This window comes from Pteropus alecto, unplaced genomic scaffold, assembly GCF_000325575.1.
Source record: "Pteropus alecto unplaced genomic scaffold, ASM32557v1 scaffold21, whole genome shotgun sequence".
Classification (NCBI taxonomy): Eukaryota; Metazoa; Chordata; class Mammalia; order Chiroptera; family Pteropodidae; genus Pteropus; species Pteropus alecto.
Window position 1 is genome coordinate 22848924 of NW_006436282.1, and position 25174 is coordinate 22874097.

The following is a 25174-nucleotide window of genomic DNA, read 5'->3' on the forward strand; positions in this document are numbered from 1 at the left end:
TATGTGGGTGCCCAGTTTTAATTCTCTGCAGAACACTAGTGATATTTCCTTGTTTATTTTTTCACTTGTCTTTTATCTGTAGCCTCTCGCTAGAATGTAAGTTTTGTAAGAGCACCCTGTAAAAAATAAGTGCTCTCTGAATATCTGGGTATAGTTTTTGAAATTCTAATCAATTCCATTGATAGATCTATATTGGCGCCAATACCATGCTGTTTTTATTACTATTGCTTCAGTAGATATTTTAATATCTAGTAAAGTAAGAATTATTCAACCATACACATTGTCTTTTTCAAAACTGTTTTTTAAGGTTGTAAAATATCTAATTTACATAAATTTCGGACTCAGCTTACCATGTTTCATTTTAAATCCTATTCGAATTTTTATTGGAATTGCTTTGAATTTATAGATTAGTTTAAGGAAAATTGACATCTATATAATACTGAGGCTTTGCATTAAAAATATAGTGTATTTCTTCATTTATTTAAGCCTTATGTTTATACCCTTCGATTTAGTTTTACAGTTTCCTTTTTATCAGTTTTGAAGTAAAACTTCATAGGTAAGTTACAGACTTTAACTGCTGAGTATGTATGTTTTTCTGTTACACTTGGTAATCTCCAGTGTTGAGGCAGCTATTTTATTCAGATCTTATTGAGGTCTTTTATTTGATCTAATAATTTAGAGTTGGTTTTCTTGGTTTTTTTTAAAGGAGATGATCAAATTATTTTCACAGGATGCTTCTTTAACTTTTTCAGATACCATACACATGCACTGAAACCTTCAGAAAAATTCTCGAGAGCAATATTAAGATGGATATCCCTGCTTTGCTCCATGTTTTCATGGAACCGCCATTAACTATGACATTTGCTGTAAGTTTCTGGCAGACACTCTTTATCACATCAAACAGGTTCCCTGTGTGGTGCTTCTGTAATTTAAAAAATAGCTTTTTAAATAATATTTTTAAGAAATCAGCTTTACATTAAGGAAGAACTGAAAATCGATGAGAGGGTGGGGGAAATCCTGTAAAGTTTTAATAACAACAATTTCTAACTGGTGAGTTTCCTTTATGAGGCAGACAGAGCGCTTCACATTGCTGATGCTTTATTCTTGTCACAGTACTTCTTCTGCAAGATAGACCATTCTTCGCCATTTTAGAAATGAGGAAATCCTGACTCAGAGACTCAAGCAATTTATCATAGGTCACAAAATCTAATCAGCAATTAAACAAGGATTTATATCCAACTATATCTAGCTCCGCAGCCCACACTCTTCCCACTGTATTCCATTTTTAATACGGAGAGATATTAGAGCAAATCTTCAACATGCCCTGCAGAAAAGATAACAAATGTGTACTGGGTTTATGGACTAAAGCATAACCACACCCAAAGAATGTCTATCTTGATGCTGATTCTGAAGATTTCAAAGTAAAAAGTCTTAGAGACCTGGGTGTTCATGTCATCCCAGAGGTCCTGTGCGTACTTACCGCTACTCCTGTCTTATAGAGGAGGTAATGCACTGTCTGTGTAACATCGGCGGCATGCATTAAATTGTGGTAAGGATTTTTATGCTTGCTGTAGCCTACTTCCAGGGCCTCCACAAACGAAACAAGTGCAGAAATGGGGATCTGAAACAGAGCGGTAAGGTGAATTAGCTAGTGACTGAGTAGCCTCAGTGAGGGGGAGAGTTTACCCGGGATAGTCCCAAAGGCATTTAGGGCACAAGGGTATGTGTTCATTTCTCTTTCAAGCAAAAGCTCTGGTCTTTTATTTCTTGAGAAGTAAATGAACATATACTATGCAGCATATCTCACTTATGACGAAACATAAAGTGCACCAAGATCTTAATTCACTAAATGACAAACATAAGCCACCACCTCCTGAAAACGGTGCCCTTTAGAAAAAACGACTGTATCCACTGACACATGAAAAAAAAAATGTGATCGTCCGTTATCACGAGGACAGAAACAGGCTATACTCTTATATCTATTACTTGACAATTTGTTATAGGCGCCCTGCAATTTAGAATAATATTTCCAATTAACCTAATTGATTTTCTGTCTCAAAGATGTAAAATATGCATATCTTCTTTTTCTATGTGGCAGAAAGTAAAGAACAATTGCAAAATATCTGTACGGAAAAAAAAGAACCCTTAAATCAGTCACTGTGTTAGTTTTCTGGATCAACTCCTTGGTTTAGGGTAAATTGTCAAGTATAAAACTGAGGGAAAAGGATTGTTAGTTCTAGGAGACTAATAATCACATCAGTAAGAAAAAAATAAGGAAAACATTATTGTAATGCAGTGTGAGAGTCCATAACATGTTCTTCCTTGGGCCCATTCTTCCTTATCTACTATTTGCCAACCTCTAAAAATGTAAATCATGCCTTTAGATGTCAGAGAGTCACTCAATATCATTTTTAAAATGAGGATCCAAGAAAGCTATGTTCTTTGGGAGATCTATGTTTGTGAGAGATCTCTGAACTGCTGAAATGCTGGGCAAAGTTGTGTACGTGTGCAGAGAGCTTTGCTCTGAGGAAAAGGTCTTGGGCATCTACTGGATTTTCGAGCAGGTTTCTGATGCAAAAGAAATTAAGGACTGCTGCCATAAAGTACTGATGGCTATGTAAGAAATACAGCCTCAAATATGCAGTCCTTCAGAGAGCAGTAAGGAACCATGCTGTCCCGAGCACTCGATATATTAAAAAGGCATCATTTTCCAGAGGCACTGCCATAGCGTGAAAGAAGAATGGGGAGCATAATAGAGCAGATGTCAGCAGATGAATTCCTGAGTTCCCGGGAGAACCCAGCTGCCCTCCAGAGTCCATGGAATTAGAGGCCGAGAGGACTGAACACTGAGAACGTTTCACGCTCTTTACTTAAAGTCGAAGAATTAATTTGAATCATGAATGGCTGCACAATACCAATGATCTGTCACAGATGATAAGTAAGAGTATTTGTCAGCATCTGAGTCAAGGGGCGGGGAATAAAGTTTGCAGAGACAGTAGACACATGCTCTGTCTCCATTACCGTCGCCTCGGGGTGGAAGGAGATCATCCGTGAAATCAGGCTGAAATGAGACCTGCGGGCAGAGCCATGGGGAGCTCTGCTAGTTCAGGCTTCGGGCGATGCTTCCAGGAAGACTGGGATCAAAACGTGTGGCCCCAGCTTCATGCCGGCCAATGCGCCCCACCAGGCAGGGGAGTAACAAAAGGTTCCTACTACAGAAGAGTTCATGGCTGTGACTGTCCAGACGATACATCCCAAGTTACCCAGTGCAGTTTTTGGTCTACGTTAAATGGATTCCCTAGGTCTTAGCCCCAAAGTCACGCAAGGATGGACAAAGGTGTGCATTTTTTTTAATGAGGCACTGACCTTGAAACGGCTGATCAGATCATAACGCGTGAGTAATTCATAGAAAATGAATTTCAGTGCGTGATCCCCACTGGCTTCATTGAGGGAAAAGACATCAAAGGACCACTTGTCCACATCCTGCAGGAAGGGGCGGGGGAGAAGAACACTTTAGTCCACATCCACTCACTCAGCTACAGATCGCCTTGTGGCGGAGGTGGCCTGCAGCCCTCGCCCGGGACTTCCCAGCCCAAGACCCTAACGCCCTTTCCACTCCCAGAGTTTCTCCAGCCTGGCAGACCTATGTAGCATTTACTGATAAAATATTAAATAGTCTTATTATTAATAACAACAGCTATAATTTATTGAGTGCCTATCATATGCTAGGTGTTATGATCAGTGATAAAAATGTAATTTATTCCGAAAACAACTCTAAGTGTTACGTATTATTAGTAACTGGGAAGTTACGGAATTTCCCCGAGACTCATCACAAGTGAGTGTTAGGGGCACAGGCGAGGCCAGAACACTGGTGCACACTCACCCAACACTTCCGCTCATGCTCTTTCCAGTAGGTCCTTCCACTACGACTGCCGAATTTCAAATTTTTAATTCTCCCGGTAATAACCTAGGGTGCCTGCCTACTCAACTTCTCCCCAGGCCCCTGAGACCATTCACTGACTTCCTCTTGGTCCACAGTTGAAAAAGGCCCCCCTTAAATGTGTTTGGAAACATGCATTATATAGAAAACAAAATAACATGTCACTTCAGTCCAAACTGCTGAGTGGAACCCAAGGAGAAAGTCTTCGTTTCACAGGTCAGAAAAATGTCACCACTCTGGAGTCACTGATCTGGGGACCTAGTTCTCAACTCTGGCAGTCACTGTACTAAAAAGAGGAAAACCGAGAGCTAAGCTGAGCACATTCCTCATATATTGTTGTGTCTGAAGCTGAATTTGGCTATAAATAGCTCCTCCAAAAGATATGTAAACCTTGTCCGATGTGCCTTTGACTTATAACCAGCTATTTTTACGTGTAAACAAAGGTATATTTAACCAACAGATAAAGCAAGAGTCATTTGGTTTCTCATTGTGATGAGGGTCTCCCCTTCAGTAAAGAAAGTCCAGGCAAGGTGTCAGATGGTGCCCTGGAAGTGACCTGAGCTATCAGGAACTACTGGCTTGAGTGGCTCTCACCTCGGCCCTCACCATATCCCAGCATCCACCACCCATCCCAATCCTGTCCCTCTCCAAACATCCCAACTGTCAAGATCATCCCAAGGACATCAAGGGTCTCTCTCATGGATGCCAGGGAAGAGAAAAAACAAACTGTATATGAAGAAACCCAAAAAGGGTTTCAGACTTTATTGTTTCAACGCATACTTAGTGGTAACCTCACCTCAGTTTTCAATAATTTCTCCTCCATTATAATAACTAAAGAAATAGCTCCAAGTATTGAGTACATTTTCTGTGTCAGGCGCAGTATAAAGTGTAGACATTCGCTTGTAAACCCTCGGAACTCTAGAAATAGGTGTTGCTCTCCCCAGTTTGACAACCTCAGAGAGATGAAACGAAGGGTCTAATGCCATTCAGTAGCAGAACCAGGTAACAGACCTTCTGACATCATTGCCGACATCATTGCCGACAGGTGACATTGTAGACTCAATGAATATATCCTGTGACTCAGGCCATAGACAGTGCGGACATTTAAGATTAACCCAAGACCTAAAACTTCGCCTTGACGATTACAACTGTCCTGACATCCATTGTCTGACCATTAGTCCTAAAAAAAAGTCCACTGACAACTTAGTAAGTGGGAAAACACTTTGTTGTGCCTGACAATGTTTAATCCTAATCTCTAGAATAAATAAAAAAAAGAATGGCTATTACTGGAAATAAAGAGATTATCACAGTAAGAAGTCAAGATTTATTCTGAACATCAGGATTTAGAGACATGAGAGGATGAGTAAATAGAGAGTGAGATGGATGTCCTCCCCCACACCTCATTTTCAGAAGCGCTTAGCCATAATTCTAGAATTTCAATAGTCTTCAAAACCACCTGGGGCATGCAGAAAAAAATGCTGATCTTGGGGTGGGGGACTCAGCAGAATCCTGGTGTTGGGCCTAGAGTCTGCGTTTCAACAAGCACCTGCTTAACTGTCTTAAGCCATTCTCCCTCGCTCACAGGCTTGGCCCAAGGTCCATTCCTGTACAGAAACTGCATGAACTTCCTATTAGTCCCACGTAAAGGAAGCCAAATCTCCTCATTTTCTCCTGCTTTAGACCCGGAGTCTGTCCAGGGCATCACTTCCTAAGGTGAACGACACACACGCTTCTGAAGGACGGCGCGCTTCTGCATTTCCCATAGCCCCACCTCAGAGGGCAAGGGAAAAAACACCTCGAATGAGAATCCAGTACATATTGGATGGAAAAAATAAAAAGGACAAAAATGCAACATATTTCAAATTAAGAGACTGATGGTGGTTAATTGTTCTCTTACTTAAATGTTACTTTATGTCATGTTTTTACACTAATCACAAAGGGTTAACATGATAGTAGCATGGAGGTTATTTTCTTAAATTGTATTCTCTCAGTCTCTGGGGAAATTTTCTGTAATAGAAGAAAACAACAGTGATTCCATATAAACGGCTAGCAGTGAAGTGGAAGTAACCTTTTTCTAACAGGCACTACATTTAAAAACGAGAGAAAAAGGTATCTATCTATGTGATCTCTCCAACTCGCCTCCAATTCACTGCCAATAAAACCAGAGTTTAGGGAAGTAGAAAAATATTACATTGTAAAAAGGTCTTGAACTTCCCCAGTGAACAGGGGAGAAGATGAACAGAAACCAGCCGCCTTAGCCCTATGTGCCCATCAGCGACGCTTGTGGAGGAGTTGGTACTTATTCTTTGTCGCTATCTTTCCCTTCAGAAAGATAGATGTGCATTTGAGAATTACTTTTCCCATGAGCATAAAATAACAATTCACGCACATCACAGGTTGTTCCACATTTTCCTCAGTTTTTTTTATGAATAGAAAATAATGTTCCAATTTGGAAGAAAGATTTTCATAAATTTCACAGTACCAGCATAACCACCTGCATTTATGTTCACAATAAAGGAAGAAATTAAACATAAAAGATGCTTTTAATGTTCCTATGACTTTCACTGAATGTTGGAGGTTCAATTATGAAAATCAATGTGACTTTATAGTGGGTGTCATGAAACATCAAATCTCATATGAAATGATTTCACTGATTAAATGGGAAATATCGATATAAATCACACTGCTGTATTGGGCATTAGAATGGGGGCTGAAGGGGAGTGAGAGAAAATGTGTTTCTTCTTGCTGTATCCTTCTTAGAGCATCCTTCCTATTTTTAAGATGAGTTAAGAAGAGACAGAAAACTGAGAATCTGAATATATAGAGTCTTGCGAATTTAGCTAGTGAAAGTCTTTGAGACCAGGGAAAGGGACTATGAAATATTTAATCAAAATAGCCCTAAAGGACTCTGTCTTGACATTAAGTTGATCAAGTAGCACTCCTACCCTTGAGTCCACGAATAGGTCATTTATCTTCTGAAAATATCATCAGGTGATATATTTTTAAGGTTTCAGAGAAAGATAACAATAGCTTTAACAATAGTCAGAATGCTGGGACATCTTTGAGCAAAGGGACAGGACTCCATGTGTAGGCACCATGCAATGTCAACTAGCCCAGCAATCCCGGGCCTTAGCACAGCCCCAACCCCAAGTCCAGAAGCCAAATCAGCTCAACACAGCCGGGCTACCCTCAGACCAGTGGATCTGAATCAACACACACCTAGAGGAGTACATCCACATCGAGACTCTTAGAAATAGTCTATATCACTCCAAGAGCATGCCTGATAAGAAGTAATTGTGCAGGATTTAGTTCATTTCAACTCAAAAATTCTGCGTGACTTCAAATAGAACTTTTGGGCTCCGTGAGAGTCTTGGGAAAACAGTAGAATATATAGAGAGGACGAGGACTCTGGGAGCATACATTCACGCAGCAAGACGTTACTGGGAGCTTACGATGTGCCTGGAACTCTGGTAGCAAACCTTAGTTCTGTCTCTAATAAAGTGGGTCTTTTTTAAAATGTCACTGAGAATCAGTTCGTTATCTATAAAATGGACTTAGAGTAAGTAATCAGATAATGGTACAATTATGATCACCAAAGAGCCTCCTGGTGTTGTGTATTTATAACCAGAACGAGTTTGATCTCCTTTGGTCAATGTCAGATGGAGTCCCTTAACGCCAGAGCACTGTACATTTCACTACATGACTCCAAGGAAGAAGAAAGAAAGAAAACCCATACAGAATTTGATTTGGTAAAAATTTAGCAAGACGAAGGCTGGAAAGACAGTGATACTGTTAGAACAGATACGTGAAAGATAATATAAAAAGTCAGGAATGAATGGGAAATCTATAAACGGTAAAAGAAAGCCTCCTATTCTCTAACAACAAATGCAACTGCACTTTTTATAGGGTACTATGTACACTGTAAGACTTTTTTACTGGCATTACCTTTAATGCTTCAATAACAGCTGGTGGATAGCTCAGCCCAACCATGTTCGATGTCCGTCTATACATTCTGGCAAAGTCAGAGAGGAAGAAAATGCAATATTATATCTTACAAAAAAGAATTAGCAGGCCACCGACTTATATCAAGTGTCGACAATAGAAAGTCACATTGTCTGGTGACTCGAGGAACCTAAAATTTCTTTATAAACCTTTTTCATAGTCACTCAAACCTAAGTGTTAAATTCAAAAGAAATCAAAGCGATCCCAAACACATAAACTATTTGAAACAAACAAACAAAAATTATTCTAGGTCACCCAAATTGGAAATTAAATTATTGAAATGGGTCATCTCTTCCACCAGAAGTGAATTATAGTACAGCATAGACAGTATGCAATGTAGTAAAGAACTCCTGTGAGCAATCCATTTAGAGGGGCTTGTTCTTTAGAACTGTTAAAAATAAGAGAAAAAAAAAATGTCCCAGGTGAACTGTGGCATTTCAAAACCCTGTAATTGTACAATAAGGATTAGAGGAAGACTATATCCATTTGTATAATAAGGATTGTAGAAATAATAAATTGATTTCTGGAATCTATTTCTGGTGAAGTGGGGGCTATTTCATTCCAGAGAACAAAATGGCTAACAAAATTGGAAAGTTTCACAGGGAACTCAAACCCCTTGAATGAACTGCCCTCCCAGGGTTGACAAGCTGTCCCCGATCTGCTCCAAATGCAGGCATCATCCACCTGTAGCAAAGGATGATGGATTAGACGATGTCCTTCTGTAAAAAGGAGAGACTGAACTCAAACTGAATCTTCTCTAGTTAACAAAAAGAATTCTGAGGAAAGACAAAAGCTCATCTGAATGATGCTACAGAGATTAAAATCGATATGTTTCAGCCATCTCTCATTCAAGACGAGCTGTTTCCATCTGGAATTTTCAGTATTTATAAAGATACCAAGACTACATCAAAGCAAATCTCCCCATTATAGGAACCCGGGGTTCCTTTTGCTGCCTTGATCATGGAGTGACAGCTGTCTTTACCTCTCCACAAATATCCCAGCCTGCACTGCATGCACGATGCTCTTGAACCGTGGCTTCTCCTCGCTCCGCCTCAGCATCATCCCCATCTGCCGCGTGAAGGTGGAGGCCAGCCAGTCTCGGACCTCAGAAGGCACCGCATCTGACTGAATGTCACTGAGCTCATCCTCCGTATCCAGGAGTCGCCTGAACACAAGAAACACAACCAGGACATCGAGATGAAATCTGAAGTTAGAGTTACAGGTGACAGTAGTGTAGTATAAACTTCAAAGTTGCTAAGAGACTAGGCCTCAAGTATTCCTGCCTCAAAAAAAATAAGGACAATTATGTGATGTGATAGAGGTGTTAGCTAATGCTCTGGGGTAATCATATTGCAATATATAAATGTATCAAATCGACACATTGCAAATCAACACCCAAACTTACACATGTTACATGCCAAATGTAGCTCAATAAAAATAAATTTTTAAAAAAGAAAAAAATGTCTATGGCCATGTTACCCTGAACAAGCCCGATCCCATCTGATCTTGGAAGCTAAGCAGGGTCAGGCCTGGTTAGTACTTGGATGAGAGACCACCTAGGAAGACCAGGTGCTGTGGGCGTAAAAAATAAAAAATAAGGGATTGTAAGCTGAAAAGGTCCTTGCAATCTGTGAGGGCAACCAAAAGTTGCCTTGCCTAAAAATAAATAAATAAATAAATAAAAAATGAAAATAAAAAAACAGACTTTGCAAGGTATTACCCCAAATCACATCAACCCAAATGATGTCAACCGATACTCTCTCCAGTTTGATAGAACACTACAGGAACTTCAATGTCTAAATTCAAGCAAAATTTCCAAAATAATAGTCTCTTTATTTCAGGACAGAGATTTAAATCATCTGTCAGGTATGCTTAGTTGATTTTTCAAACTTGTCCACAGGTCAGACAAGTAGAACAGAACATAAATAGTAATAAGTTACAATAAAACTTAAAATTGTATATTATACTTATATTAAGCCCTACTAAAAATAAGTAGTAAAAACAGGTGTCAATGAAAAGACTTTTTTTTTCTTTTAGACACATGAGTTGGGAGAAAGGTGAGAAAACATAACATTTGGTTAAAAAAAAAACTATGATATCAAATTTTCTTAAATTAGGAACTAAGAATGTCACCAAAAACTAAGCCACACAATTCTCATATTACTGGGAAGTCGTTTCAGATTGGAATTTAGCATAGGAATGTGAGACATCACAAATACTGACAGAGGTGCTCCTCTGAATTTTTTTTAAAAGCCTTTCATATTCACCATTTTAATATTTTTCAAAAGAAATGCAATTTCGTTACTTTCAAATGCAAGTACTTTAATACTTTTAGATAATTCAAGTGGAAAGAGTCTGCTAAGAAAATCAATAACAAACTCAAGATCGAAGGAGGTACACTGAGTACATAAGCTGAATAAACACTTCCCCATAACTTCTGGAGCCTTCACTTAAAGATAGATGCCGTGACTTCAAGTAGAAACATAATCTTTAGACTGAGGCTAACAATACGCAATACTTATAGTGGAACCCCACGGTTGATAAGAAATCTTACCAGATTTGTTAAAATTAACTTTTCTCCTCTTCTATGATCTCATTTCATTATCATAATAGCCATGTGAGAGAAATTCTATTAACTCCTTTATAGATGACGCAATACAGAAGATATGTGATGTGCGAATCTACTCCATTCGTTTGTGGAAACTTAAGCTCTAAAACCAGTCATTTGAATGCTACTTCATACATGCCATGGGGGACATTTCAGAAAAACCATATAACATGAAATGCACCATCGCTGCACTAACTTTTTGTCATTTTTAGCTTACCTGGTTTCATCAATGTATACAGATTCAAGCACTGTGGCTGCATATTCCAAATTCTTCTTGAGATCTACCACTGAAGCCTCCCCTCTCTCTAATTGTTTGACCAAAGACCGTAACCTAGGGAGAGAAAAAGACATAATTCAGTTAGAATAGAGGAACAAAGACTAATCCTACAATTATAGTGATATATTTTATAGCTACTGGCTTTTTTTATTATTATTTATTCCAATATATTTGAAAGGAAAACACAAATCTAATAATGATGGAGCTGACCAGTATTTCTCTAGGAACAAGCGATAAAATAAATGCACACATTTTTGCCACGGTGAAGCAAAAACAAAAATGTTCTCATTCACTAGACACTGAGCGTCCACAACTACCTTTTGTCTTTCTGAGAGTACCCTAAATTATCAGTGATTTCGCTACTTCTCCTTTTTTAATTTTTTTGTTCTAATTGAATGTAGCAAAGCATGAGCAACAACAACATCATCAAACACCAGGTCAGATTCAGCTCTGTGGACAGCGCTTTGTTCACAGTGATCATGGAGAATAGCAGCCTTCTGGATGGCCCACAGATGTTCCCAGACAGCCGAGCAGATCTAAATCATCAAAATAATCTTAGAGGGCTGTGAAAAAAAATACATAAAGGCAAGCTATTTCACCAAACAGGAAGAATTCCTCTAGAAACAGATAAATACCTTAGTTAAAAAAATTTTTTAAAAATGAGGCTGGATGATAAACCAGGGTACTTAGGACAAGACTTTCCCCACTGCTAGTCAAGAGTATACGAGAAATGATAAAATGTGCTCTCCTCTGACTTATAGTCACATTCTCTCCACATTGTCTCCACTTAGTATATGTGAGAGCAACAAAATGCCAGCATATGATCAAAGTCCAGTAACTGGGAACACTGTATACACCACAGAGATCTGGAGACAGGACAACTCTTCAGACTGACAGCCAGAGAAGAAATAAGCAGAACCTCTGAGGACATGTCATGAGGCACCGCCTATGCCATACCAGGCAAGGTTTCACTTCTCTGAGCATCAGCTAAAAAATGGAGATCCAACCACTAAATCTCCTAGGTTGCTATAAAGATGAAATCAAATTGCTATTGATACAGTCTCATCAACCATGTGACCCACTGTTGGTTTTGTCCAGCTTTATTCAGACATAATTGACATATCACACATTGTGTAAGTTTAAGGTGTACAATGCAATGATCTGCTACGCATATATGTTGCAAAAGGATTACCACGATGAGGTTAGTTAACACATCCACCACCTCACATTAGTATACGTACATATATTTTTTGGTGGTAAGAAGATTTAAGATGTACTCTTAGCAACTTTCATGTATACAATACTCAAAACTAACACTTGCTAACTATCACAGCCACGCTGGACATCAGACCCCAGAATGCATTCATCTTACAACGGGACTTTGTGCTCTTTGACTTTGTGCCAGTTGTTTTTTATAAACACAATTATCATCATTGCCGTTGTTGTTATTCGGTGACTCTGATTATCATGGGTAAGATGAGAAACATCCTAGCAGGATACTTAAGATTATCATCAAGTCTCCATTTCCCAAGGCTGATCCCACCTTCCTGACTTCAAAATAACCTGACTTAAAAAAAATAATAATAAACTCAGACATATATTTATTAGAGAGAACAGGTTGACTTCTTGGCAAGATGTAAACTACTCCTCTAGGTCTACATGAAAATGATCAGCAATAAAGAAGGAGGAGAGACTCTGCATCGACCTTAAAAAGTAGGCAAGAGGACCAGCCTTACAAAAGAAATTTCCAGGAATTTCCATGATGCACAATACAGAGGAAATCAGATTGAGCCACTACCTGACGTGTGACTCTCCAGAATGCAAAGGGCAATGTGCAAAGGACATCAGCAGAGGCCTCTGCAGGCCTGGAGTTGGGGGCCAGCCCTGAGGCTCCTATCTGCAGCGTTAGCAAGTGCTCTGAGTTTCAGAGGCAGCACAGGACAGCGAGTTGGCATGGATGGGCTTCCCGGTCCCTCACTCACCCACAGTAGACAGCCAGCCTGCCAAAGAACAGGGAGACCGCAGCAGCGTGCCCTGAAAATTGTTCCAAAAAAGGAATGGGAGCTCTTCAGCAAAACACATTCCTGGCTAGGTCTGCCTCTAACTTTCACTATCACCTCCAAGGCCCCAACGGTGCCCCAGGCAGGCTGTTTGGACTCTGAACTGGCAAAGTTAAATGAGGGTAAATTTAAACTTTATTTTTTATTTCTTCCTCCATGTGGGGCATAAAGTTCCTAGCAGGAATTGACATGAATCTCTAATCAGAACGCATCTCGATTCTCAAAAACCTAAAAGGATAGGACAAAGCACAAAAAAATGAAGGGGGAAAATCGAAGACTAATAGAAGAAGCAGATGATCCTATCTCCTTATAATAGGGCTCTCACAGGAAATAAACAGAAGCAGCTTGAATCAAACAAGTGTTCTTAGACTGAAGAAAAATCTTTACAAGCAGATAAAAAAGGATCAACTAAAACCAGAAAAAAATAAATAAAAACATCCAACGTATGTAATTTTTTATTTCATTGAATAAGAAAAGAACCTGAAAGTCTGAGAAAATAAGCTCTATTACTTACAAAGTAACAAAAATTCAATCTGGCCGTAAATTTCTCCCATGCCAAATATCAGAAGACAAATTAACAACAATACCAGTTTTTGAAATTAATGTGTCATTCAAGATATTTATATCTATATCCATATCTATATCTATTTTTAATAGAATTACCATGTATATGAGAAGACAACAAATATATTCTCAGGCATGGATAAATTCAAAATCTCATCATTAATATGCTTTCCAGAAAACAAAAACTAAAAACTTTAAATAAAGCAGACTCTATGACAGTAGTCTTTCAAACAGGGTAGATTTATGGGTCTCCAATTAAACGAAATGTGAATTCATGACACAGACTTAATTAAGCCAACCTTTACAAAATAGACAAGTAGTTTTAAAAGATTACAAAGAGGTGGCAGATGAAATATAATACTCATTACACGAGGACAAGTAAACATGGACATGAATGACACTTCTTTTCCTAAGATAAGTTCCTATTCCATAAATGTTTCCTATGTCACTTTTATGAACCAAAAACTAATTATAATCAGACAGAAAACAACTGAAATTATTAAGAACCTCATATGGACTGTCACTTAATATCTGCAGTTATAAACAATTCCCAATCCTGGGAAAGCACAGTATCAGGAGAATCAAGTCCTGAAGAACCTCATGCCATCCTGTAACCTGGTGGCCAGGACACCAAGCCAGAGCAGGAGTGGTGCTTGCAGAGAGAGCATCACTCCGATTCCCACTCAGCGGCTCGGATCAGCAGCGCTGAAAACCGTCTCCCTTGGAAAGTCCCAGGCTTTGTGCCACGATTAGCAGAAAATCAGCAGTATGCGGCTCCCCCTTGATGTGGTCGCCAGTAGTGTCAGACAGACTCTGGGCACAGCCGTGTTTATCTGGCGTGAAAGTCTGACCCAAAAGAAAGTTGGAAACACAAACAAACCCCTCACTCCGTGGCTTTGACAAACCCAGGGAAGAAACGACAAAGAATAAAGTATCTCGAAGATGCAGAAGTAGTACCAGAAATTCAAATCTACTCCCATCTTTCGAGCTTATAAGATGAGCAGAAGATTCTGGCAGACAGGAAGGGAGCTTAGGACAACAGACCCACTGTGTGTACGGTAAACACCCAGCCGATGTTCACCTCTCTTTATTCAAGGACAACTAAACAGAAAGAAGAAAAACTGTGAAAAGAGTCAGCAATAAAGCAAGCAGAGATGCAGAGAAAAGAAAATTCACTAATGGAAACAGAAATAAATTTTAGGGAGCATCTGTCTGCTTTGTGTTCAATAAAATTCTGGAAAACATAGACCTGTGAAACAAAGGTGAAAGCTGAAACGATAATCCCATCCAAAGTGGCCATATTGAGAGAGAAGATATCTTAAAAAATGATAACAATAAAAAGACTATAAGGACAATGAAAAAAATTAAGTGGTGACCAACTTTCTACATACTCAGCTGCTATACAGACTAGCGCCCATCAGATACAAGCTACGCCTGTCCCCGCTCACATAGCTACCAGCTTTCTGCTTTATGTAGCTGCCACACAAACCCTAGGAAATCCCAGATGTCTCTATTTTCCAATACTGTTGAACTTTAGGGTAGCATTGGGGTGGGTGCTGCTCCGTTGGCTCTCAGTCCATCCTCTCCTCCAGTCCGTTATCCCTCTTGGAACATCATGCCCCATACCCTACCTACCACCTACCTCTTGGTGAAATTATTGCTTTATGAGAAGAACAGTTTCAAATTAGCTCTTTCGCCACTGGTCACCAACTAATCCTAAAGACTGAAAAAAAAAATAGCCAAGATCTTTCATACTCGTATTATAAAGTATTTTTGTTGAACTGGGAGAAGACTACCTACGGGAGGAAGGCTCAGGTGTCCACCTTTGATTTCCTAGTAAAGTCTGTCTAGATGTTTTTCCATGTGAGTTCATTCTACGTAACAGGCCAATGTCCCCAAGGACAAGACTCATGGTAAGCTGTAGTCCACGTGCCTAGCTCTTTCAATACTACTCAAAAGAATTTTAGTCTGGGCATCTAAAGAGAGAAAGGGAGAAAGGAAAGGATGGAAACAGGAAATATACAACAATAAAATTTCTGTTCTGAATGAATGTTCATAGTTTCCAGCACTCCATCCATTTCTGTCACTGTGACTGCCAAATAACAGTTCCAGTCTAGAAGTACAACACCATTTTAGGAATAGCTTATGCCTTCAGACTTTGGCAAAATGCCCTTCTGTTAGGCTAGTGTACCATTTCGTTGTGGATGAAGCGTTGCATCTTTACATGAGACTTTCATTTCTCCACAAGACCTCTTTGCTTTTCATATGCTCCTTTACTACAAGGCATACAATGAAACATGGCATCACTTCAATTCTCTGTGCCCTCGAGTCCAGAACAAGTCCTGGACGCTGAGTTCCCTTGAGATCCTGCCACCGTTTGGAACGCATAAAAGTCTTAGAAAAGAAGAACTGAGTGAAGAAAGGCCTGAACACTGTGTTTTGAAATTCGAAAGTCCATTGGAGTCTTCTTTTTTTTCCTCACAAAGATAATTTCTAGAACCAATGGAGTTGACTTTATTAGGAAGGAACTTTTTGACTCAGTTTCATAACTTAGAAAGTTATGCTCGACCATGGACTAGGTGCTATTCCTACCCAAGTGAAGTCCTGACAACTCTACGATACTATGCCTTGAGAGCATATATATTTGTTGAGCTTTAGACGCTACTGGAATGAAATCATCAGAAAAGCACAAGCAAAAATAAACTGGAATAAAAAGCCATAAAAAGCCATGAAACACACGTCCTTATATCTGTCCACTTTGCCCCAGGTTGTCCCCTATGAGAACGGACGAGCAGCTCCTAAGGCAGGGTGGCTGAAGACGGCTATTGTCTCAGACAGGCTTTGTTTAGTTTGAAAGAACATGGAAGGGAACTGTATCTTTTATAGTACTTCTCTTACAAGTCCCAATGAATCATGAGTCCTAAAAACTCATTTGAATTAAAAAAAAAAATCACTATTTCAGTCCATCACATCTGTGGATTTGTAAGCCAAAGGCGTCTCTGTGTATTTTTCACACACCTGTTTCCTCTGTGTAATTCCCATCCCCTGCCACTTACCTAAATGCCATAGAAAGTAAATTAAAACAACTCCCCCAAATGAAATGCCCAAAGTGAATTTCAGGCTTATGCTTTAATGTCACCCGATGACGCCATCTGAATATTTTTCTGGTGATTTGTTTCTATAATTAATTAAGATGGCTGCACTTGAAATACTCGTTCAACACTTACTGGGTGCTTTCTGTGTGCAGACACTGTAATAGGCTCTAGGAATACAAAGGAGGAAAATGCAATGCCTTCCCCCAGTTAGGAAAGCCAGACGAGTCCACGTATGCCATGCAGTACAGCAAGCGTGATGGCAGAGGTACGACAAAGGTGCCAAGAAAGTGCAGAGGAAAGGACTCTCCAAATAACAAGGTCCTCTCTAGATGAGGTGACATCAGAGCCATCTTAAAACCAGATCGGCATCAACTGAGCAAGCAAGGTGGGATGGAGAAGTGGTGGGCTCTGGACTGAGGGAGCAGCCTAAAGACTGTGATCCAGCCAGGGAATTCCACGGGTGGCTGGAACTCAGAGATGCATGACGAGATAAAACTTCAGAAGAAGGTAGGGGCCAGACCCTGGCGGGCTCAGTGTGCCAAACTAAAGAAATTTAATTTTCTCCTGGAGATGATGGGGAGCCCCCGAATTTTTTTAAATGGGGTGAAGTGTGATAAGATTTGCATTTTAGAAAGATCAATCTAGCAGTAGAATAGAGGAATGAGTGGGAAAATTCTATACATTTTCGTTGTAATTAAGGCTTGTCTGGTACCCTGAACAGCGGAATCCAAATGTTATCTCTCATGTGACAGCATTTTGAGAGGGTGGTGCATGAGTGTGGTGGTAGTATAGATCATTGCTTTTAGTAATTTCTGGGAAAGGACTTGTTTGGGGCATGTGATTTCCTGATTTAGTGGCCTTTAAACCAAAAACAAGAACACCAATGAAAATAATGATTGGCATGAAGAGCCTGGTTATGTGACTTGTACCTTTTGTTAATGCCATAAGTAAGAGAGCAATGTGCTTCTATGATTCCCAAGCGCACATGCTTAAGGCAGATGTACAAATAGATTTAAATAAATTATTGGGCTATAATTAATTTTTCACTGAAGAAAAAATATCTGGTGCCTAGGTTCATATCTATGATTTTACATACCTCCCATATAAGTTATTAACTAATTAAAAAATTAGTAAGGTTATTGAAGACTTTAAACAATATTTACAAAATCGATTTAATTGAACATGTACTAAACACTACACCCAGTTGCAGAGTACAACATTCTCTTCAAGTGCACATACCACAGTTATCAAAACTGGTCACGGGCTGGGTCATAGCGAAAGTCTCAACAAATTTCAAATAATTGAAATCCTATAGATAATGTTCTCTGACAATAGTGAAACTCAGCTTGAAATTAACAACAGAAAAAAATGACTAGAAATATTCCAAATGTTTGGAAATTTAAAAATATACTTCCAAATAACCATGAGTCAAAAATGAAATCAGAAAATAATTTTAAGCGTTAATGAAGATACGATACATCAAAACTTGTGGCATACAAGTAAAGCAGGAAATATATAGCCTTAAATGAATACATGAGAAAAGGAGAAAACCTGGAAATAAGTGATTTCATTAATCATCTCAAGAAATTAGAAAAAGAACAAGTTAATTCAAAAAAAGTAAATGATAGCAAAAAATAAACACAAAAATAAAACCTAAGTAGAAAACAAACTTATAACAGAAATAGTCAACAAAGCCAAAAGCTAAGTCCTTGAAAAGCTTAATAAAATTGATGTCAAGAAAGACTGTTCAAGAAAAAAGAGATAAGACACAAATAACCATTATCAAGAACAAAAAAAAGAATATCGTTACAGATCTTATAGACATTCAAAAAGTAATAAAAGACTATCATAAATACTTTTCTCAGATACATTAACAAATTTAGACGAAATGGAAAAAATCCATGAAAAGTTCATTAAAACTGACATAAGAAAAAAGGTAAAATATAAGTACTCTGTATCTACTGAAAAAAAACTGAATTCATAGTTTTTTCCCCACAAAGAGGGACTACAGTGTTAAATCACATCATTGAAGAATTCATCTAAATATTCAAAGAAGAAATAACACAGTGTTCCAGAGAAAAGCAAAAGAATTTAGAAAACTGCTGTGGATTTTCTGATGAATATTTGCATTCTTTTTGTTTTCATGAAAAAAATAATAACCTTCCAGCTTATTTTTGGGGGCCAGCATATTCTTGATTCTTAAACCAAACAAGGACATTATAAGAAAAGAATTATAGTCCAGTCTCTCTCACGAACATGGATGCAAAAATCCTAAACAAAATTTTAACAAATTAAACCCAGCAATAAAGAAAAAGGAAAGCAAGCACCGAGCAAACTTGCCAGGATGCAAGGTTGGTTTAACACTTTAAATCAGTGAATAAATGTTATTCACTATTTTAATAGGAATAAAAGAGAAAAATTGTATGATTATCATACAATTTTCAAGTATTTGAGAAAATAAATATTTATAATAAGTATCTTAGCAAAGAAGGAGTAAAAGTGATTTTCCTAAATCTGATACTGGGTCTTTAAAACAAAAATACTACAGCAAAAATCAGATAGAACACTGAAATATGGAAAACTTTTCTGTTGAACTAGCTAATAATATAAGGATGTCTATTATCTTTACTTCTCTTCAAGATTTTATAGGAAGTTTTCACCAGTTCAATTAGAAAAGAAGAAATAAAAGGTATAAAGGCTGGAAAGAAAAAGTAAGTGTCGCTGCAGATGAAATGATACATAGACAGGATATCTAACAATTTGTAAATAAATTATTATAATTAAAAGGTGAATTTAGCAAGGTCACTGGTTAAACAGCAATAAACAATTACAAAATGGCACTACGAAAGCATTAAAATAGAAAGTATCTAGGAATAAATCTTACAAAAGACAAAAATAGTACACAGAAACTGTAAGGTATTATTGAGAGAAGTCTAAATGACCTAATAAACAGAAGAATAATCCATATTCAAAAAAATGTTTTAAGTATGTTAGAAATATGAATTCGGCCTAAATTTATCTACAGATTCAGTGTAATTACAAACAAATTCTCCACAGGTCATTTGGTGAAAAATGACAGACTGATTCTAAAATATATTTGGAGATGCTAACAACCAAATATAACCAATATGGTTTTGATTAAAAAGCACAAAGCTGAAAGACTTAGACTCCCAAATATCAAGACATATAAAGCATTTAATTCTGGGCCTGCATCTCTCTACCCTCACTACTCCAGCCCTCTCCTCTCAGTGTCTAGCTGGTCCGAGTAAGGATGTGAACATGTACTTTTATATTAAGATAAGCAAAAAAAAAAAAAAAAATCCACTACAAGAAAAAATAAAACAGCCAAATATAAACTGCTTTTGAGAGTTATCCTACTCTGCATGTGACTGTTCCATTCCATTAGCATGGACTCATTCTTCAGATGCCCACTGGAGGGTATTACCACATATGCTCTTGGTTGCTGTGGATTTTCTGATGAATATTTGCATTCCTTTTGTTTTCGTGAAGCTCCATCATGGAGCAGCCTTGCACATTCAGTCTCCTCCTAGTTTCTGTTCTACACAGTAAATCTCCTTCCAGGATGCGCGTTTGTGTGCGTGAGAATAAGTGTGCACATGCATGCACGCACGCTCACTGCCTGTGAGCGCCAGGCAGAAAGCACCGCTCAGTTCAAAAGAAGCCCTATATTTTTATATTTTTATAGTAGTCTAGGAGGTTCTATGACTTAAGGTTAAAGTTACAATACTGACTTTGTTCCTTTGGAGTTCCCGTAATAATATAATACAGTGATTTGGAAAAGGTTTCCCCCTGCCCATCCTTCTTGGTCGTATAAAAAATATTCCTTACAAACCAGTTTATCCCTTGTTTTTCCCATCACTCAACTCACACATTTCCTTAAAAGGAAATAGTACCAAAAAGAAAGTGCAAGATTCACAATTATACTAGGAAAATCTCTATTTCTAAAAAATAAAAAAACACTATCTCTCTAACGTATGACTCTAGGTGGACAGAGCTTATCGGGAAGGGACAGTAATAGAAGAACCCATTTTACTGGCCATTGTTCTTCAGGAAAAAGAAATAAAAAGAATGAAATAAGAAAACCCAGAGCCTCATTCAAAACCTGCCACAGGCCGTACTGGGGATTGTGGAGGGGGAAGAGGACGAAATCTGCCAGGCTGCCAAAAGGTAAGTTCCAGAAGCCATTTTTCATTTGCAGCTATTCATGTGGAAAGAATCACCATCGCTTTGCTCTGCTGATAAACATGTCACTTCAAAAACATCTGTTTCAATAGACCAAAGAAATGAGAACTAAAAACATCTTTGAATGGTGGTAATGAGAAAAGGCAGATGAGCAGAAATGAGAAGGAAGTTTGCTGAGAGATTGAGGGAGGTTGAAACCATGCACAGACATGTTTCTCTATATCTTAAGCGTCGACTCAGCCCCGTGGCCCCCTCGATCTCCTTCCCCGGATTGTTTCTCATTCCGTTGGAATTGCATTGTGTCGCTAGAATCACCCGGAGAAGTTACAGCACTCACACGGCAAAATCGCAGGAATTCTACCATATTAGAAACATAGTCTGTTTCAGCAAGACAAATCAAGATTACCTTTTCCCTCCACTTTTTTTTTTAATTTTATGATAACAGATATAGATATGATTAATTCATGGATAAAATACAGCTAAGAATAGCTAACAAGATGCTGAATTAACACAGCTCCCTTCCTTACGGTTAATTCCAGAAGAATTATAGGATAAAACAACAAAACTCAAAGAAAACTGAGAAACTCCTAAGGTGACTTGAGGGCACTGCTTTGCATGTGTGAGGACAGCGCAGTTTGTGACAGTCCATGGTCTAGGACAGACCTGGGGAGGAATGGGTAGGAAAGGAAGTGTTATAGTCTGCTATTGCTTCCCTCCCTGCTGCCACCTCCAGATGTACAGCAGCCACCCTCACGTCACTGGTGACTCAGAACTCAAAGTCAAGAGATCTGGAGAGTTAAATCAGGGTTGTTTGTCCCACCTTGTAGCTCCACTTTGACATAGGTTTCCAAGACAGTCACAGAGGGAAAACGAACGTGAAAGAACACGTGTGGGAGGTTTTTATGAACCAGGCTGGAATCAGGATGCGTTGCCTCTGGTCCCCTCCCATTTGTCCAGGATCCAGTCACATGACTACCTTTCCAAGAGAAGCTGCAAGATGCAGTCCAGTTGTATGCCCTGGAGGACAGGGAAGGGGGTTTGGTGAAGAGCCAGCCAATCTCTGCCATGGTTAGAAAATGGAATCCTGTGATCTATCTTTTTTCCTTTAAACCTTTGGTTTCTACCTTGTGGACGGCATCAAATGGAATACTGTATATTAAAGTGGCTAGTTCACTTTACAATCCTATTAAACTGAGAGACATAATCATCCTCTTGATGAGATAACCTCTCAAACATCTGATAAAAATGTTTTCACTCTGGATAATTCAAGGGAATTATCCAGTGTTGATGAGATAACCTCTCAAACATCTGAGAAAAATGAGATAGTTCTCAAGGGAATTATCCAGAGTGAAAAAAAAAAAAAAGCCAATCCCAAAAGGTTGCATGCTATATGATTCCATTTATATAACATGTTTGAAATGACAGAATTATGAAACGAAGGACAGGTTAGTGGTTGCCAGGGGTTAGAGGGAGAGGCGAATGGGATGAAGATGGGTGTGAAAAAGGGGAGCCTGTGATGACGCTGCTATTCCGTATGTTGACTCTGGTAATAGATGCACAAACCTACGCACACAATGAAACTGCGCAGAACTAAACATACGTGCGCATGCGCACACGAGTACAATAAAAACGGGAGAATCTGAAGAAGATAGACTGTGCTAATGTTGATATCCTCACTGTACTGCAGTTTTGCAAGATTTTGCGTTGGGGAAAACTGGAGAAAGGGTTATACAGGAATCTCTATTATTTCTTACAATAATGTGAATCTGCAATTATCTCAAAAGAAAAAGTTTAATTAAAAAAATAGGGGAGGAGGGGGAAGCAGGCGAGGTAAAGGGGGTCAAATATAGGGGGATAAGGAGAGGGCGAAGTGGGTAAAGGGGATCAAATATATAGTAGCTGAAGGAAACTGGACTTTGGGTGGTAAATGCACAATAGAATATACAGATGTCAAAGTATAATGTACACCTAAAATTATAGAATTGTATTAACCAATGTTACCCCAATAAACTTAATTTTTAAAAAGTTGAAAAAAAAAAAAAGGACACACAGCCCTCCGGTTCAATGGACTATTGATGATAACAGGCTGAACGTAAGCTGTCTCTACCCTGGCTGGTTCTCTAAGTGCTCCTGTTCATGTGGCCTCTTTAGTAGGTATTTCCTAGGTCCTTCTGCTTGGCAGCAGGGATGTAGGGAGAAGTGTCCACAGGACAGCTGTTAACCATGTCTGATGGCTTTGGCGAGAACCCATCAAGGGTTGACACCAGTGACATTGGGAGCTTGGTGAGAACCTGAGAAAGATTCAAGGTTATTTCATGCTGGAGGTTCTCAGGATCGACTGAGGAGACTGAGATGCTAGCAAGTGATCATCACACTAAGAAGATGAGGTAAAAAAAAAATCCAGTGACTTTACCGAAGGGTCACCGATTCCACCTCTACTGGCCACAATCCCCTGGGACCTAAGGAATGAGGCCCTTTCTCCCCTCCTTGCATTTTTACACTCACTCTTCAGTTTGTCCTCAGAAGGTGGTTTCATTTTGAGGGTGACTGCATTATGACAGGCTAGCCATAAAGGATTTGTAAAGAAGGCAATCCAGAGCTAGGCACGAGGCTGACGAAGTGGGGTAAGTAAGAAGGGATGAGAAAGAACCTGCCACGGAGGTCGTGCTGCATCGCACAGTCATTTCTAATCAAATGGGGAAACGATTTGCGTATTATTAACATTTAAAGTTCGTTTTCAACATAATTACCGTGCAATTTTCTTCCCACCATAAATCATTTCGTAATAGCCTTGGGGTGGGGGATGGGTAGGGATCTGGACCTGTAGTGCATTATCATTCATTGTCTGTCCGCTCTAGCACATTCTAATAACAATGTGTCAAAAGCCAAAAAAAGCTTTTCCATTTTTTTTTTGCCATATATTAATAGAAAAAGACAAGTTAAAAGATTTTTTTTTCATTCGGGTGTTACCATCTCACCAGCATTGACGCCTTTTCTTTGTAGATGCGGGCTAGGGCTTGTTTCACTGTCTCTTCTATTAAAATAGTCCCCCTCCCCCCACCCTGTGTGTGGCTGGAAACACAGGCTTGATGATGCAGGTAGGTAGCTAACCAAGGTAAATGCTAACACAGGTCTCAACTGCCATAACTACTTAGGAACAAAACTCATCCCCTGTTAGCTATTTTCTGTCCAAATTTACAAGGAGAGTTGATTTACAAAGGAATTAGCAGTAATCGTACCAAATACTGATGGATCAATATAAATAAAGCACTCCGCTTGCCCCAAGGCAATTATTCCTCATTGCGCACCACGGTAACTTCTGTGGGTTAAATTTATTGTCTAGTGCTTTGGAGTTTTCCTCTCGTGAGCAGTGTGAGCCTCCACTGTACTAAGACTTCCTCATGTAGCATTTTCAAAACCTCCTAAGTCTCAGCACATCCTCTGCAAGATTTTTTTAATGACGTTTGAACCTACATGGTGTCGTAACATGTTCTATTATTGAACGTAAAAAGAAGTATTTTTGTGAAGAATTTCGTTGAGCTTTAGTTTCTAGCTCAGGGATTGAGATAGAGGAAGAAACACTTCCACGAAATGATTCTCTATTAAAGGAAAGAAGAGATGTTAAGGGAATCACAAAATGTTCGACACTCGATACTGACTCTTTGGAGGTGTCCATGAGATCTGTGGAATCTTGAGGAAGGAGTGATGCATTCGTGCCGACGCTATTGAGTGTGTCTAGAGAGAGAGCCTTCCTTTCTCCCCGACAGGCTACAAACACAAACAACTGGGGCTCTGTGCTGTCCCTGACCTGTCATTACGGCGGAGGAGAAACCCGCTCTGTCCACAACCTGGCAGAGCCATAGGCCAACCAAAGCAGGTGTGACACCTGATCATGGGTCTCCCCGCAGAGGAGACATTGCTGGGTTTGGTCCATCACTGGGTTTGGTCCAGTGCTGGTGCAAAGTAAGAACACGAGCATCTTTCTAGAGCTGGGACTGGTCTACCAAATTGATAGTCAGACATATGGCGTGATGAACAGCCCAAGCCATTTCTGTGTGTGCTTTTGGCTCTGGGCTATTTATTATATTGTTTGCTGTGGGCCAGCTGTGAATTTCTTCCTTAGCCCCTACACTCTCACATGTCCCTGAACAAAGATGCCATTGGAATCAGAAGTGAAAAGCTAAAATCTATGGCCTAAGAGACCTACTGCATCAAACCCCAGTTCCTCCTACTACAGGAATTTCCATCTCCTGAATTCCTTGCTATGGGACAGAAGATAATATTTAGTGTTTTAATTCCACCACGACCCCCATCTGCTGCCAACAGCCATTCCTACTGTGAGGAGTCCCAGGGAACACTGGAAAGAAGAGTCTTGGTAAAAAGAAGTCTATGAAGTGGGTACTGTCCTAGTCCAAAGTCTGAGGA

General features: G+C 39.2%; 1 protein-coding gene and 1 pseudogene across 6 annotated transcripts in view; one reads left to right on the plus strand and one right to left on the minus strand.

The window, feature by feature from the left end:
- Nucleotides 1-25174, minus strand: part of PDE1C (phosphodiesterase 1C) — a 411511-nt gene that overhangs the window by 83365 nt on the left and 302972 nt on the right. For all 6 annotated transcript variants that reach the window (XM_015589544.2, XM_006912049.3, XM_025046880.1 and 3 more), the window contains 5 exons: nucleotides 10768-10881; nucleotides 8925-9107; nucleotides 7886-7952; nucleotides 3367-3483; nucleotides 1481-1621 (listed from right to left, as the gene is read on the minus strand). In XM_015589544.2, coding sequence (XP_015445030.1) covers nucleotides 1481-1621; nucleotides 3367-3483; nucleotides 7886-7952; nucleotides 8925-9107; nucleotides 10768-10881 — 622 coding nt within the window. The remainder of the gene's footprint in view (nucleotides 1-1480; nucleotides 1622-3366; nucleotides 3484-7885; nucleotides 7953-8924; nucleotides 9108-10767; nucleotides 10882-25174) is intronic.
- On the plus strand, nucleotides 9405-9523 carry LOC112479776 (annotated as a pseudogene).